The sequence below is a fragment of the Drosophila nasuta genome, chromosome 3, assembly GCF_023558535.2.
Source record: "Drosophila nasuta strain 15112-1781.00 chromosome 3, ASM2355853v1, whole genome shotgun sequence".
NCBI classification, from domain to species: domain Eukaryota; kingdom Metazoa; phylum Arthropoda; class Insecta; order Diptera; family Drosophilidae; genus Drosophila; species Drosophila nasuta.
This window is the reverse complement of record NC_083457.1, coordinates 42,995,492-43,011,497: the sequence shown is the minus strand read 5'-3', so window position 1 is coordinate 43,011,497 and position 16,006 is coordinate 42,995,492. Positions and strand designations below refer to the sequence as shown.

The window sequence follows — 16,006 nt, the reverse complement described above, 5'->3', positions numbered from 1 at the left end:
TTCAGTAGTCTATTATTTGCATTTAAAATTTACGTATTGAACTTTTATTAATTTCCCAACTATACTTTTTGAAGTTATATGAAGAAATAATCAACAAATTCCCAAGAAATCCCTCCTTACACATTAATTGCTAGAACGCATTATTTTTAAAGTTTTTTTTAACGATAGTATTTTTTAAGTCAGTACTTCATAGATTAAGAAAGTCTTCCAGATACAGTTTAGTATACTACTAGCTTAAAAATTTTAGATATTGACATTATCTGCACTGAAGATCCATATTTCAATAATTGGAGTACGAAAAGTATATTACTTAATTCTATGTAAGAAATAATCCTTACTTTGTAAAAAAAAAATCATGGACATTTGCAGTCCATAATGGAAAAACAACCACTTTCCCAGAACTTTAGTTAAAAAGAGATAATTATTTCCAGCTTCCCATCTCTTAGATTGTTTTTTTGTAGATAAACTTACTCAGTTGTATTTTTACCAAGACAATTTTTTATTGGTTTCCTTCGCATTAGAATAAACCTATATATTCCAAATATTAGACAAACATGATACTACCTTCCTTTTACAGATAATTTGAAACAATAGTATTTCTAGCAAGACAAATTTGTTTTTATTGATAGAGAGAGTTTCACAGTTTCAGATCAGTTAATACTTTATTATAGAATACTTTATTAAAAGGCAAAATAACTCCAGCTTGCTTAGTACTCATCCAATTCCTCGCCACCTTCCTCATCGTTGTTCAGTCCCACCTCATTAAAATCGCTTTCAAGGACAGCGATATTCTCTCTGGCCTCAGTGAACTCGCCCTCCTCCATGCCCTCGCCCACATACCAATGGACAAAGGCGCGCTTGCGGAACATCAGATCGAATTTGTACGAGAGATTTGTGAAGGCCACAGAGATCGCCGTGGTGTTGGACAACATGCAGCAGGCACGCGACGTGGGACCCAGATCACCATCGGGCACAAAGGCGGGACGCTCGTAGTTGATGCCGATCTTGAAGCCCGTGGGACACCAGTCGACGAACTGAATGTGCCGCTTCGACTTGATAGCCGAGACGGCGGCATTCACATCCTTGGGCACCACATCGCCGCGATAGAGCATACAGCAGGCCATATACTTGCCCGCTCGAGGATCACACTTCACCATCATGTTGGAGGACTCGAAGCAGGCATTCGTCAAAGCGGTGATCGCATGCTGCTCATGAGCAGCACGTTCTGCACACATCAACGGTGCGTAGGCGACGAGGGGGAAATGGATGCGTGGAAAGGGAACCAAATTCGTTTGGAACTCATTGAGATCGACGTTCATTGAACCGCTGAAGCGCAACGAAGCCGTCGTTGAGCTGACAATTTGGGCAATCAAACGATTGAGATTACGATAGGCGGGTCGATCGACGCCCAGTTTATTGTTGCATATGTCGTAGATCGCCTCGTTGTCCACCATAAACACACAGTCCGCATGCTCAATGGTCGAGTGTGTGGTCAACAATGCATTATACGGCTCCACCACCGCCGTTGACACCTTTGGCGAGGGATAAACAGCGAAATCCAAGCGACACTTTTTGCTAAAATCATTGGAAAGACGCTCCATCAGCAGTGAAGTGAAACCGGAGCCAGTGCCGCCGCCCATCGAGTGAAAGATGAGGAAACCCTGAAGTCCATCGCATTGCTCGGCGATCTTTTGCAGCCTTGCGGTTACCTTATCGATCACCTCCTTGCCAATGGAATAACGACCGCGTGCGAAATTATTTGCTGCATCCTCTTTGCCGGAAATCAATTGTTCAGGATGATACAGATCTTTGGTGGCCCCGGTGCGCACACTATCGATCACCGTCGGCTCCAGATCGACAAAGATCGAGCGAGGCACCTGCTTCCCATTGCCCGTCTCTGTGAAAAATGTGTGCGCATCGTTGGCATTGGTGCTTTGGCCAACGGTTGCGCTGCTGCTGCCGCTTTCCGTTAGCTGCTCCTGCGTCTTGCGACTGCCGTCCAGATTGATGCCATGCTCCAGCAGATACAGCTCCCAGCAGGCGTTGCCAATCTGAATGCCGCACTGTCCAATTTGTATCGAGATGACTTCGCGCTACAAAACCCAAAAAAAGGAAATCGAATATCGAGATTTGGCTATCAAAACTCCAAAGAATGCTTACCATATTGTTTAAATGATTTAATAGCAAAACACTTAATAAAAAAAAAGAAATGCAAATCTGGCTTGAACTCTTTCTTCGCTCAGTCACGATGCCGCACAAAATGGCAGAACTGCAGTGCCGTTATAATGCAAGCATAAAAAGGAATGTCAAAAAAAAGGCAGCGTTGCATTCGACGATCGGTTGGGTGCAAAACTTGACTAAAGTGAAACTTGGCTGAGTCAAAACTCAAAACTAAATTCCAACTTAAGAAAGGATATCGTTCGCTTGTTTAAAATAAAACCAAAAACAAAAACGTAAACTTAAAAAGTCACAAAAAAAATTAAGAAAATTGAGATCATTATTTGATAATATCTTAAGGTTATATAAATCTGTTGAAAATGTAAAAAATAAAAGTATTACATTTGTTGAGATCTATTTTCACGTTGAAAATATAATATTAATAATAATTGTAAAAACTATTTGCACGTTAATATTCTACACTTTAAATTTACAAATTTTTTTCGTCATCCCCAATTTGTATTTGAAAATTTCATTAAATTAAAAAGCCAACGTTGCATTCGACGATCGGTTAGGTGCGAATCTCGACTAAATCGAAACATGGCTGAATGAAAACTCGGCTAAATTGAAACTTAAAACAGGACATTTTGTGATTGTTTAATGAGCATTCTGTGGGTACATCGAAAAATGGGTACAATAAATTAATATAATTTAAATTGTTGTAGAAGTAGTAAAGTAAATTCCTGATTTCCTCGTAATGGCAACTTAAAAGTGTAAAATGCTGTCCGAAATGCACAATTAATCCTTGCTGACGCCTGGCGGCAACGTTACATCGAACACAATCGGGGCATTGTTGGGCAAATAGTTGATATCGCAAGTGGAGGCATTCACATAGATGATCCGGCCATCGCTGGTGATGCCATAACCCTCGTGCACATGCCCAAACACATGGTATTTGGGACGAACCCGTTGCTGCACCGTGCTCAACAGTTCCACGCATCCAGCGCGCACTCCCGAGCAACAAAGATCTCCATGACCCACGGGCGGAGTGTGTGTGACGAGTATATCGACGCCAGCGGGTATTTGATTCCATTTGTCAAGGCAAGCGGTGCCGCGCGGAACATTGAAAGCCCAGCGACAGAACTCGGGTTGCCACGGAGATCCGTAAATGCGCACGCCCCACAGCTCGAGGAGCTCATCCTCCAGGTAAGTACAATTGGTTAAGGCCTCGCGTATGTTGGGCGTCTGCACGGCACTCTCCATGCTCTGCTTGTCGTTGCCCAGCGTGGGCAAGTCATCCAGTATGGTCAGTCCGGTGGTTTTGGAGCTGCGCAGACAATAAGAAGATTAGATTAGGCATTAAGTACTATACGGAGATAAGCACAGTAAAAAGCCGATAATTGCACACCCATCTATTAAAATCACATATTAGGCTTTATCTTTAAGTAAAAATATTTGTGGTTGATTAGACCCATAACTTTTAAAAAATTTGAAGAGGGTCTATTCTAGTATATTTTAAAAGAATGTGCATAAACATTTTACAGTGACAATCACATATTTTTGCTTTGCATCTACTATCTATCTATAATTCTGTAATATGTCATATTTATGGTCTGATTGTCATCAAATTAGGAGAATGTTTATAATAGGCCATATTTGAAATGCTTGCCAAGTAATAAGTAATTATCGCGAAATTGGGACAATATAAAAATTATAAAATGAACTCGAGAAGAATAACTTTCTAAAGCTAATGCTAGTCTCTATTTAAAAGAAATAACATAACTGCAAACTTTTCAAATAAAAGTAACATAAAAAATTATATCTCAATTTTAGTAGTACAACATTGCATTTAAGTTAAACTATGCAATTATTTTGGATGTGCATTTAAACACTCAAAAATAGTTCGTATATCTGCAAATCCTCTATGTATGTAAAACCTTGTAGAGCAACTAAACAGCATTTTGCAATTGCATTTATCGACGCTGTACTGTATTAACGTATAATTGCCAGCTTACCGTTCGCCATGTGCATGCTTGCCCTGATTCTGAAAGGGATGCGTAAAAGTACGATCAAAGCTCAGCTCATGATTGCCAGCAATGACAATCTTATGCTTGTGGGGCAAAGCGCCAATCCAGTTGTTGAACTCCACCACCTCCTGCAGTTGGCCGCACTTGGTGAAGTCGCCGGCATGAATGAAAATGTCGCCATCGGGAATATCGAATTTGATGTACGGAGTCAATGAGTGGGTGTCGGACATACAGACGACTCGAGCCTTGTTGGGTGCCACCGTTGTGGTGGGTGGCTTCATCACCACTTTGATGACGCGCTGCGTTTTGCTGATCTCATTCCATGCGGCTGTTGGATCGCTTGTCAGCGGATGTACGGATACGTTGGACATGGCATCCATTGCTGGTCTAACACAAATTAATCACAACATGATAGTGCGCTTTATAGCCGATAAGTGATGGGTGTTATTTATTTTAAACAAACACACGGATTTGCCGATAAAAGATAAGAATTCGCAACGCGTACATAACAAAAACGTTTCTTCGTTCTTCATCAGCTGTTCGCGCTTAGAGTTGCCACACTGCCATATGTAATGGTTTTCCATGATTTTCTTTAAAAATTGGGCACTTTTGTTCAATAAAAATATGAATTGCCGAATGTTGCTTTTATTTCCATAAGTTTAATCACTACACAGTTGATGGTTTCTTAAAACTAATATGGCATTGCCAATATTTATGACGTCATCTCGTATTGGAAGCTGGCAAGGCCATAACGGCGTGTTAGGTGGCAACGCCGCATGCTAAACAAAAAACAGCTGTGCTTGACTGCTGTTCATCTCTCTGCTTCTTATACCATTCACTCATTCACGTCTTGTACAATTTTATCGTTTAACCATTTTTTCTGCAAATCTATTCACCAAATTGTCAAACATTCCGGCATTTTATTGTCTGCATTCGTTGTATAACAACAAGTTGCCGCAGTGCGCTGCGAGAGCGCGCAGCGACAATAGAATTTAAAGTGAAAAGCAAATTTATAAAACAAAGATGGCTGCGATGCGTCTGGGCAGCCACTTTGTGTAATTAGTGCATACGCAAGTGTTTTGACCATAAAAAAAAAGCCCAAGAAAACAAAATACAGACAAGCAAGCATGGAACAACAAACGTTGGAGCTGCAGCAGACGCAGCTGGAGGCATTTCTGGATGCTAGCGGTAGCGGCAGCAACAACAACGGCACTGCAGTCGTCAACAATGCAGGTGAGTTCTAATTTTAGGGCGACTCAATTACCTCTGCCTGGGTGCAGCCCCCTTTTTATGGCGTCGCAGTCGGCGTCGCTATCGACGTCGCTGCTAATTGTTTACGCCCACCGATCAAGTGTGCGTTTTATTTGCTCAACGTCACTGTGTGCGATTGTCTCTCCGTGTGTGTGTGTGTGCTCAATTGGCTGTTCTGTGTGTTTGTGTGTTTATATTAGTGTTTGTGTACTTAGCACCTGGCCACTGTCTTCAAAACTCCTTTAGCTTGTTGCGTCGGTCTCTGTTTGTTTCCTTATTTCTTTAAGTGATGATTCACTTTGATTGTCTCTACTCTTTTTTCTCTGCACAGACAATCAACGGTTTATGGCGAACTGAGTCTGTTTGTATGCGTGTGTATGTGTGTGCGTTGTTTTTTATGGCCATTGTTCTTTGACTCCGCCATAATTTATGGCGCCGCGCAATTTACCGTTGCAATTTAAGCTCTTGTCCAGCATCATGCGCTCTCGCTCTATCTCGTTGTCAGCCGCTGATCAACATTGCACTCAATTGTGACCTAGACCTAGTCATCATGATGATGAGCTTTGCACTCTCGCTCTCACACTTTTTTTGTTTGTTTTGTCTGCTTCTCTGTCGCACATTCATTCACAAAAATATATAAATGACAGAGCAAAAGGCGCGCGCAAAAACATACATAAAACCTTGATAATGACATTCAGGCGAAAAAGCAAAAAAGTAGCGTCAGTCAGTTTGGTCACAACCTCTGGCAGTTATCCAACGGATTTTTCCGAGTAGCCGCCGCCGCGCCAGCAGTGCAAAAATTAGAAAATCATTTTGTTATTGTAGTTGTGTTCGCCAAAAGTCAAATGTCGAGTGAGCGGGAGAGCAACAACAAAGCACCTGAACCTGAGCGAATTGCATAAGTTGGTTGCGAGTCTTCGTCTTCGTGCAGTCTCAGTCCTGAAGCTTCAAAGCTCTCATTTGTTTGCCAACGCGCCAAGTGTCAAGTTGCAGTGCGTTTTTCTATACGTATCCTCGGTCTCGTTCGCACCCACACTACCGCAAGCTAGTGTGTGTTGGCTTGTAACGGCGCGTTCCGGTCGCGTGTTCGTCATCGCGTGCTTTTTTTGTGCGTTTTTTTTTTTGTTTGGGTTTTTGCTTCTTTTTCGCCAATTTCTGGCGTGGGCGTGATGTAATTTGCCATAAAGGCAGTTAACTAACACTTGGAGAGAGAAAGAGAGAGAGAGGCAAATAAGCAATGTGCTAATTCGCGCCCCTTTTTGTACAAATATTTGTAGCAAGTTTTTGCCATTTATTTTGTTATGGCTTCCACAGTTAATAATCAATTTAGTTGTTTATTGTTACAAAAAAAAACCCATTTCACTGTTTGTCTGATTAGCAAAGCGTTGCCAACAAATGTTTGTTTACAAAATTTGCAGATCTAATGTTGATATTTATGTAATATCGAAAAATGCATAAACAAAGGCGGCAATGCTAAGAACGGGTTATACAATGTAAGCCGCAAGGCTGCGTGTTTGCATATGTGGGTGTCAGTGCCTGTGTGTGTGTGGCACGGAAATGGGAAAAAGTTTAGTGGGCCACAAAAGTTCTTTTAGCTAATTGCAATAATTACGGGGCCCGTCACATGCTGTGCTAAGTTTTATTAAATTTATGCTAATGTCCAGCATATTAGTGACACTGTGCGACAAGAACAACAGGAACTCACGCTGCGCTTGCACACACACACTCAGAAACTCTAATAAGAAAACATACGTCACTTGCGTCAGCTGTTGCCAGTTGTTGTTGCTGTGCGGCTTTTGCCGATTCGCCGCTGACAACAGCTGTTTGACTCACATCACACTCACTTCGCTCTCTCCCAATTGGGTGCTCGTGCTCTCTTTCTCGCTCTCAGTTGCTGTTAATCATAATTTTAAATAGACAATTATCGTTTGTTTTGATTTTCGTGCTTTCAATTTGCGAGCGCGCGCGCGATTTACGCTCAGCTTATTTTTTTGTGTGTGACTTTTGTCTTTTGCTTTGCGTTTGCTATTTATTATTACTCACTCATTCGTTGTTGTTGTTGCTGTTTCGTCGTCGCTTGGAACTTTTTGGGCTGCGAGTCGTTCCGCGCGTTTTCGCCGCAGTCGAAATTCGTCGTCGCCAGAGTTCGCCTCGCATTTTAGTTTTCGCGTATACGTTTTGTTGTATTTTGAACGAAGAAATTGTGTTTTGTGCGCGATCTGAACGTGAAGATATATATAAATATACGTATAGCGCATATATACGCTGTGTGCGCACATATGTGTATAAATAAATACATTTAAATTGTAATTTGACAACAGTATTTCGGTGTTGTTTTTCGGTTTTTTTTCGGTTTTGTGTGAGCGACGTCTGTCGATTTGGAGAATTGAAAACGCTGAGCTCATTTTTTGAGACGCCTTTAAACTGGCTAATTAGCATAAAAAAGCATTATAAATACATAAATCAAACGATACTATATGTATGCCATATATACTCGTACAGCAAGCTGTGAAAATTACAAATAATCATCATTTCGCGATATTATAGTATATTTATATTTTTTTTGACATTTCGAACGCTATAAACAACTTGTTATACGCTTGCCGAGGGTATTAACATTTCATCAAGCGATTTTGCTAAAATAAAACTACTTTTTTGCCAAATAATTTATATCTGATCTATTAGAGTGTATAAAATCTTCGACATCTCACAATGAGGTGTTGATTTTTGTTGCTGATTGTTTTATTTGTTTCATTTTTTTTACGCTAATCAAAGTCTTTAAAGTGGCTTCTCTATATAAGAAAGTTCCTTGGTTTCGTTTTCGACTCTTCGATTAACGCCACTCGGGTTTCGGTGACACATTTATGAGCTGTGCTGTGACTGAGTGTATGGCCTGTTCTTATCAGTGATTATTTTGTTTTTTAATTTTTTTTATTTTGTTATACTTAATACGAACAACAACAACAATCCTAACTAAACGACGCACAAATGCTGCTAAATTAATTACAACTCATAAATATAATTTGTGTTTAGATAGTGGTGCACAACAATATCAGAAAAAAGGGGCTCACGTGCCTCTAATTACGACAACTTACGATTATTTAATCAACGCTCCCCAGCCCCAGACAATCTATCCCCTATCCATCACTCCACCCCACCTCCCCCAAAAACGCTGTTACTAATCAACTAGTTAGTTGAGATATATACCGAAAGACAGAAAGAGAGAGGGAGAGAGAGAGAGAGAGCGAGCGAGCGAGAGAGTAACTCTCGCAATTTGTGAATCTGCCTGGGCATCATTTTCCTAGCTGTGATTATTTTACAAATTTATGCGCCAGTTTCATGTTATGGAATTTTCAATGGACACCAAAAAAACTAAAAGGTAAATTATGATACTCAAATGACGCGATTTACACTCAAACTTGTCAGCTTATTGGCCTATTAAATATTATTGTCTATATCCTGTACGATTGCAGGCCGAAAAAAGTGTATCTTAAAATTAAAGGCAAAGCTTCAAACCGTTTTTTCCCATTGCTTTTGTTTGTTTCTGTTTTTTTTATGGGTTGTTTGGGGTCTATTTTCGATCATTTCGGAAATACCTCATAATTGTTCATAAAATTTGATAAGAATTCTTAGAAATTTATTTAAAAATATCTCTATTCGCATTGCTGAAGATCTTCACTTGATCGCGTATTGAAAAAGATTTGTTCCAGATTTGCTTAATGAGCTGTTTTATATTCTAATTATTTTGTTATTGCTTCTATTTCTATGTAAGAAGTACTCTAGGGTATTTTTTTTGTCGAGCACTTTTGACAATTGGTTTGTTGTTGTATTAAGAAAAGTATGTGCTACTTTTTATAGGTTTCTTTAAGAGGCTATTTTCAATCATATCATTTTGTTAATGCCTCATAATTCTTAATAGAAATCGATTAGATTTCTTGATAAAAAAAATTTGGAAATATTCCCTGGCATTGTCTGAGTAAATATTTGCATTGATTGTATGTGAAATACTAAATCCCTGATAATCGAACAAAAGCTTCGCAAACAAATCGTAAATTTCATGCAAAATGTTATACAAATATTTTCCACAACATTTTCGGGAACATTTATTTGCCGTCTTCTCTTCTCGGGCCTCCGCACGTTTTGAAAACTGCGCATTGAGAAGGAAAAGCAAAAAAGGAAAAAACAAGAAAACAGAATTTGCTTTTTTTTTTTGCTGTTGCTGCAGTTTTTAAACTTTCGGCCCACAGAAAACTATACGAGAAAGGAAGAGAGGAGAACAGAAGCCAAGTGAGGGGAACAGAGATCAAGAGGAGAGATACGTGTTGGTCGCATGTCTTTGCCAAGATGTTGTAGTTGTTGTGTTGTGTTGTTTAATGACACATTCATAGCGCATTTATAACAAGAATTTCTGACGTTTTCCGTTCGTTTTGGAGGCGGCTTTTTGAGGCAAACTGAACTAAACTGAACTGAACTGAGAGCGTGTTAATACATTATTAATAATATACACAAACAAATGGAGGAATATGTCTTTTAGATTTTTTTTGTGTATATTTTCAGCGCCATTTTTAATACTTTGCTGCGCATTTGCATACCCTGTAATTTGTATAATTGCCCGCAAGCGGCATATTAGATACAAATGAATCGTCGTTTATTGTAATTAGAGTGACTAAATGAGGCAAAGGTGTGTTAAAGCAGAAATTTATGTGCTTATACCTAAAAGTTAAAAAGTGAAAATAAGTATTTGTTTCCAATTTCAAAGTTTTACTTTTCTTTCAAAGACAAATAAAATTCTTAATGGTCAAATGTTTTAGAAGAAAGTATTCCAATAAAGGTAAATTCCATACTTCATCGAAGGCTGAACTTGGTATTATGATACTACTATTTACAAAAAATCATGGTATATTTGTTATACCATATATTGAGAATAAGCGGGGAACTCTTTCTAAAATATACCAAATTAATATATCAAAAATACTACAATTTTTCGAAGGTTCCAACATACAAAATACTGTGGTATACTTTTTATACCATATATTTATATGATTTTATTAATACATTATTGTTTAATTTTATTAAAATTAAGTATACGCCTAGGTAATCTGTTATTGAATTCCCGTATACGGTATCTCTTGGTCGTGCTCTCTCGTTTGTTTTTCACGCTGTTGTTCGCCACATGTTTAGATGAATGATGAACAAATATATGGCTACCTTTTATTGCATTGAAAAGCAACGAAGACAAATGGAAAAATGGAATTTTTCTCAGCTATTTTCATAGCAGGCAAAATCGTTTTGCGCAACTCTCATGACAGCTCGGACAACCTTAAATACTGCTCACGGCAGAACGAATGCGATGTGAATTGCTTTTATGGAGCTGTCTCTTTTAAACCTTATCAATTATTCAGTGACAGTGAAAACTTTTGCCCTGAACTTCCACTGTGACCTTTAAGTCGCCGTTGCCACCGCCATCCCCATCACCATTGTCGCATATCGTACACTCTGCCCTCTGATCCTGGGCCTTGATGTCCTGCGGAACAGCTGATTTGCGGGCGGCATTGAAAAATCGAAAGGCCTAACCTTGCCCTTCCCTCATGGCATATCCGTTTACCATTTTACCAGTTTACTATTTATTATTTATAATACTTGTTACCGTGCTTTCCTTTTTTATTTTTACTTGTTTTTTGGGGGGTAATCTAATGTTGGTTGCCTCTCTAATGACAGCCAGAGGACAACACGATTTGAGGATTGCACTTGAACAATCAATTTGGATGTTCTCTCTAGTATTATATGTTTGTAACCTGCGGTCAAAGCTATTGATTGATTTCATGTTCTGTGAGAGAGGTCACGGGTAACTAGTCCAAAATAATTCAATACTATAATGATTGCGGGGAGGGCAATCTTCGCTATATGTAATGTTGATTGGATCATTATAGTAAATTATAGATTACCAGCTGGTCGGTAGTAAACTATACCAATGTTAAATGTCCGTAAAACGGGCGGTACTAGTTATATTTCATTCATTTCTTGATTACTTAGTTTATATCAAGTACGCGCGATATGAAAGAAATGTAGGTTTTGTGCCTTGAAAGCTTCATAATGTTGGACTACTGATAGGGAATAATAAACTAGGACTATACCAAGTTAAATGTAACTTTGATAACTGGTTCTATTATAGGTGGAAATAGGAAAGCGACTTTAATGATTATTGCAGGTATCAGCTATGAGTTATCTAATGAACCGAATCTCAGGGACAAATAGGATCTAGATTGTTCAAATTGTAGTTAGTCAGAATACAGCGATTATGAAATATATACGATAAATAGATAGATACGTCTTGTGAAATGTCTTTTCCTTTTTCGAGTGTCCGTTTTATTGTGCTTATCGATCAAGACTGACTGTGGCTGATATGGGAGATGAGAGTTTAATAAAAAGAGCATACTTACATCAACAAGAGAGTTGTTAGAATAGCCGAGAGAGCGTAAAGTGAATATGTGTGTGTTTCCTACTTTCCTACTACAGTTTTGTTTTACTCGCTAGAGAAAAATTTTGCCATTAAATTGTTGAAGTCGTTGTTAATTTGTCGCTCTTATTTAAGCTAATGGAAAATCGTTACTTTAATACAAGTCTCTTTAAAGAATTTAAAATTTTGCCAAAAATTTGTTTTGTAGGTATTTTAAAATAACTATTGAATTAAAAAAATTATCTAAATTTATTTACATGCTGTTGCTTTAGGCAGAAAAGCATACCTAAAGCTACCATTCGATATTCAAAACCTAAAATAAAATGATTTTACCTTATTCTATTCCCGATTTACATTGATGTTTTGATGCTCTTTATCTTTGTTCTCCAAAGTTCAGAGTCTGCTTAAGTTTTTATTTCTGTGGGCTAAGCAATTTCTCTTGTATATTTTCTTATTTTGAATAATCGTTTTCATTTTCTTTGAAAAGAATCCACAAATTTTGCCAATAAATTGTTGAAGGCGTTGTTAATTTGTTGCTCTTATTTGAGCGAATGAAAAATCGTTTCTTTAATTCAAGTCTTTTTAAAAAATTTTAAATTGTGCCAAAAATTTGTTTGTGGCTATCTTCAAATAACTATTGAAATAAAAAAAGTGATCTAAATTTATTTATATGGTGTAGCTTTACGCCTCAGCACATTTCAGTAGGAAAAAGATATTTCCACGAACTACTTTTTTATACAAAATTGGTATCAAAACATGAACTTCTGACGAATTTGCAATGTTCTCCGCCGACCTCAAAACAAATATGTGCAGACACTGATGCACACAATATATATCTATATACAAGTATATATATATATATCTATATCTTCATGAGCACACATGGCTGTGTTTTTATACGCATAATAACAGCGCGTTGTAATGTCAAAGCCAATTGGAATCGATGGTGAAATCAGCTTTTCGCTGGAAAACTGTTATCATTAAATTCTATAAACTGATAAATGTGAATACACACAGCACTATAAAAAAATACTCATATATATATGTATCTATATATATATATATATCTTTGGGGCATCGCAGCCTTGAGAGTTTCGCTCGTCATTTGTGTGTGTTTTGCATAGATAAATTGACAGATTGATTGAGGGTGGCGTCATCAATCTGTGTGATGATATTTTTGCAAGACATGCGATGCCCCATGATAATGATAATGAAAACGATAATGATAATGAATGGCATGTTCGATATGTTGTTTAAGGTCTCTTTAATTAAGATACAAACAAAGTTAACAAATGTACAAAATGGGGAAATGAACTCTTAACGATAACAAAACAACAACAGAGAAGCGAACAAAGTCTACGCTTTATGGTTGTGTGTGTGTGAGTGAATGAGTGTGTGTGTGTGTGTGTCTTGGCATATGTGTGTGTGAATGACACACCCACAAAATAAACGTTGCTTATGATGAGATAATAATATTTTCTATTTGCAGATTTGATTTGTTAGGCGCGTGCTAACTAGAGATTTGGGTAAAACATTATAAACAAAAAAAGAGTTAACAAAAATTGTAGATATACATTCGCGCACTCATACATGAGCTTTGTTGTTGTTGTTTCTGTTGCTGCTAGTCGCAAATGTGCCTACAACAAAAACTGAATCATACTTTTCATACCCGGCAGTCATGTTGTAAAAGTGGTATTTAAATTCACACATAGTATATGTAGAAATGTGGGTCAGACAGAGATGTTGAAATTATTTTAATTATAATTTTCATATTCAATATGAAATATATACCATATTTCAAAGCTCCATTGCCTTTGACGTAGATTTGAAAAATTAAATTCAATAATTATATGATAATAAAATTACTTTAAAGTTTTTAATACTTTTGTTTCAATTTAATGTCTGTCTTTCTGTCTGTCCGCGTATTTTAAAAGCTGTATCTTCGGTAAATTTAGCGCTAGAGAGTTGAAAGTTGGGCATAATACTCCATTAGTTCGATATAGTTTAATCTTAATGATTAGTTTACAATTAAACCTTCTAGCACGTTAAAAGGGTAATTTTAAAATTTTACTCAGGGGTTGAAGCTTACAATTAATAAACTTATAATTTTAACGACTTTAATCTGAAGATGTAGCTCCCATTAAAAAGTCCTTAAATTGATAATTGCTGCGAATCAGTTTACTATCAGATAATAGTACTTAAATTAATTGATTGACTTGCTAATTTTGTTATAGTCGTATTTGAATATTCACTTTACATGGAATAAAAGGTATTTCGCAGTCAAGTGTATTAGTTTATAGATCTCCGATTCATTTTGCGCTTGTAAATACATTAACACACACTCAAACACATACTCGTAATCACATCGAGCCATCTGTAGTGTGTGCTTATTGATAAGAGCTAAAAGCCATTTGCAAGTCATGTTTTTACGCATTGTTGATGTTTTATTCTTGTTTTTTGTTTTGCTTTTTAGGCACAAATCAAAACGCAAATGAGCAGCACGTGAGCGAAGCAGCCACAGTAGTTGCTGCTGCTACGGCTGTCGGCTCACCTATCTCGAATCTAACTCAAACAGCAGCAACCACAACAGCAGCAGCAGCAGCAGCAGCTGGAACACTAACAGCAGCAACAACAAGCACAGGAATAAGCGAATCTACAACAGCGGGAACAGCTGGGAATACAACGACGCCCACGCGGAGTCCACAGCGAAGCGTTGTTTATCACGAAGATGCGACGTTCGATAGCATTGATAACGAGTCATCGCCGTTGGACACGAATTCTGGTTCACCCGGGCAGCGTCATTCGATCAACTCGAGTGAATACAACTCGACGCCAAAGTCGGCAAGGAATGGTGGCACAGCTGGCGCTATCTCAGCTAACGGCAGTGGCACCACCTCGCCCATCAATTATCAAATCCTCGCTGACGACTACTCCTACAGTATAGAGTATGAATCACAGCAGCAACAACAGCAGCAGCAGCAACAGTCACAGCAGCAACCAACGCTTGGCGTGAGTCAGCTGCAGGAATCGCTGGCAACGTCATCGGTGCAGGCGACTTCGGCCACCATCAGCTACAGCACGAATCGTCAGAGTTACGCCTCGCCCCCGGCTGCGTTGCCACCGCTCATCATACCGCAGCGACAATCACTGTTGCCGTGGGGCGCACACTCACGCAGCTCCATCATCAACGTGCTCCCGAGCTACACTCAAGCCGAGATGCATGCGCTGGCAGCGAGTGTGGCCAGCGTGGAGCTCACAGCTCCGCGTCCCGGCGAAATTGTGATGCGTAACTTGTTTAGCGACTTCACCGCACAGGCGGAGAAGAAAATCGAGCTGGTGATGCTCGAGAGTGCGGACAAGAATCTCTCGAAGTTGTTGCAACGTGGCGAGGATCAGCAGTTCGATCAGTTGCTCTCAGCCTTGGGTTCGGTGGCGGAGCATTGCTTGCCCTCGTTGTTGCACACGCTGCTCGCTTGGCATCGCCGGCAACTCTCCGACATGGAGATCAAGAACGATCTCAAGAAACCTGCGACGGGCAGCAGTGTGCAGTCGGTGAATAAATCGACGGTGGATTTGGATTTTCAGCTGCAACGTCGCGAGGCAGCTGTGGAGTTTATCTTTTGTCTGGCGCTAATTGAGATACTCAAGCAGTTGCCCTTCCATCCGGGCCATGAGGATCTGGTGCGCAGCATCGAGAATCTGGCTTTTAAGCACTTCAAGTATCGCGATGGTTTGCAGAATAATCCGAATGCGCATAACATACACATGATTGCTGATCTCTATGCCGAGGTCATTGGTGTGCTCGCCCAGAGTCGCTTTGGTTCGGTGCGCAAGCGTTTCATGAGCGAATTGAAAGAGTTGCGCGGCAAAGAGGCGTCGCCCAATACGACGCAGAGCATCATCAGTCTGCTGATGGGCATGAAGTTCTTTCGTGTGAAAATGGTGCCCATCGAGGAGTTTGAGGCTTCATTTCAGTTTATGCACGAGTGTGGTCAGTATTTCCTCGAGGTGAAGGACAAGGATATCAAGCACGCCTTAGCTGGACTCTTTGTGGAGATATTGGTGCCCGTGGCAGCTGTGAGTAGAGCTAAGAGTTTATCCTTTAAAAACTTGT

At 39.2% G+C, this 16,006-nt stretch overlaps 3 protein-coding genes across 10 annotated transcripts in view; 1 reads left to right on the top strand and 2 right to left on the bottom strand.

Moving 5' to 3' along the window:
* Positions 1 to 591: 591 nt before the first annotated feature.
* LOC132789095 (tubulin alpha-4 chain) lies at positions 592 to 2,300 on the bottom strand. The gene is made up of 2 exons (XM_060796864.1): positions 2,161 to 2,300; positions 592 to 2,093 (listed from the first exon to the last, which is right to left on the bottom strand). The coding sequence occupies exons 1-2, from the start codon at positions 2,161 to 2,163 to the stop codon at positions 708 to 710; spliced, it is 1,389 nt and encodes a 462-aa protein (XP_060652847.1). The 5' UTR covers positions 2,164 to 2,300; the 3' UTR covers positions 592 to 707.
* Positions 2,301 to 2,782: 482 nt separating this feature from the next.
* Positions 2,783 to 4,796, bottom strand: LOC132792416 (UPF0046 protein C25E10.12). Its single transcript, XM_060801789.1, has 2 exons — positions 4,173 to 4,796; positions 2,783 to 3,484 (listed from the first exon to the last, which is right to left on the bottom strand). The coding sequence occupies exons 1-2, from the start codon at positions 4,562 to 4,564 to the stop codon at positions 2,956 to 2,958; spliced, it is 921 nt and encodes a 306-aa protein (XP_060657772.1). The 5' UTR covers positions 4,565 to 4,796; the 3' UTR covers positions 2,783 to 2,955.
* A 209-nt stretch (positions 4,797 to 5,005) lies between these two features.
* The window catches only part of LOC132792412 (protein furry), a 70,969-nt gene continuing 59,968 nt past the window's right edge, over positions 5,006 to 16,006 (top strand). For 4 of the 8 annotated variants that reach the window (XM_060801778.1, XM_060801782.1, XM_060801774.1 and 1 more), the window contains exons 1-2: positions 5,006 to 5,417; positions 14,366 to 15,969. In XM_060801778.1, the coding sequence (XP_060657761.1) occupies positions 5,312 to 5,417; positions 14,366 to 15,969 (1,710 nt within the window). In that variant the 5' untranslated portion in view covers positions 5,006 to 5,311. Of the gene's footprint in view, positions 5,418 to 7,554; positions 7,742 to 8,468; positions 8,815 to 14,365; positions 15,970 to 16,006 lie in introns of those variants that run through there. The other 4 variants (XM_060801777.1, XM_060801780.1, XM_060801781.1 and 1 more) reach the window with 3 other exon arrangements.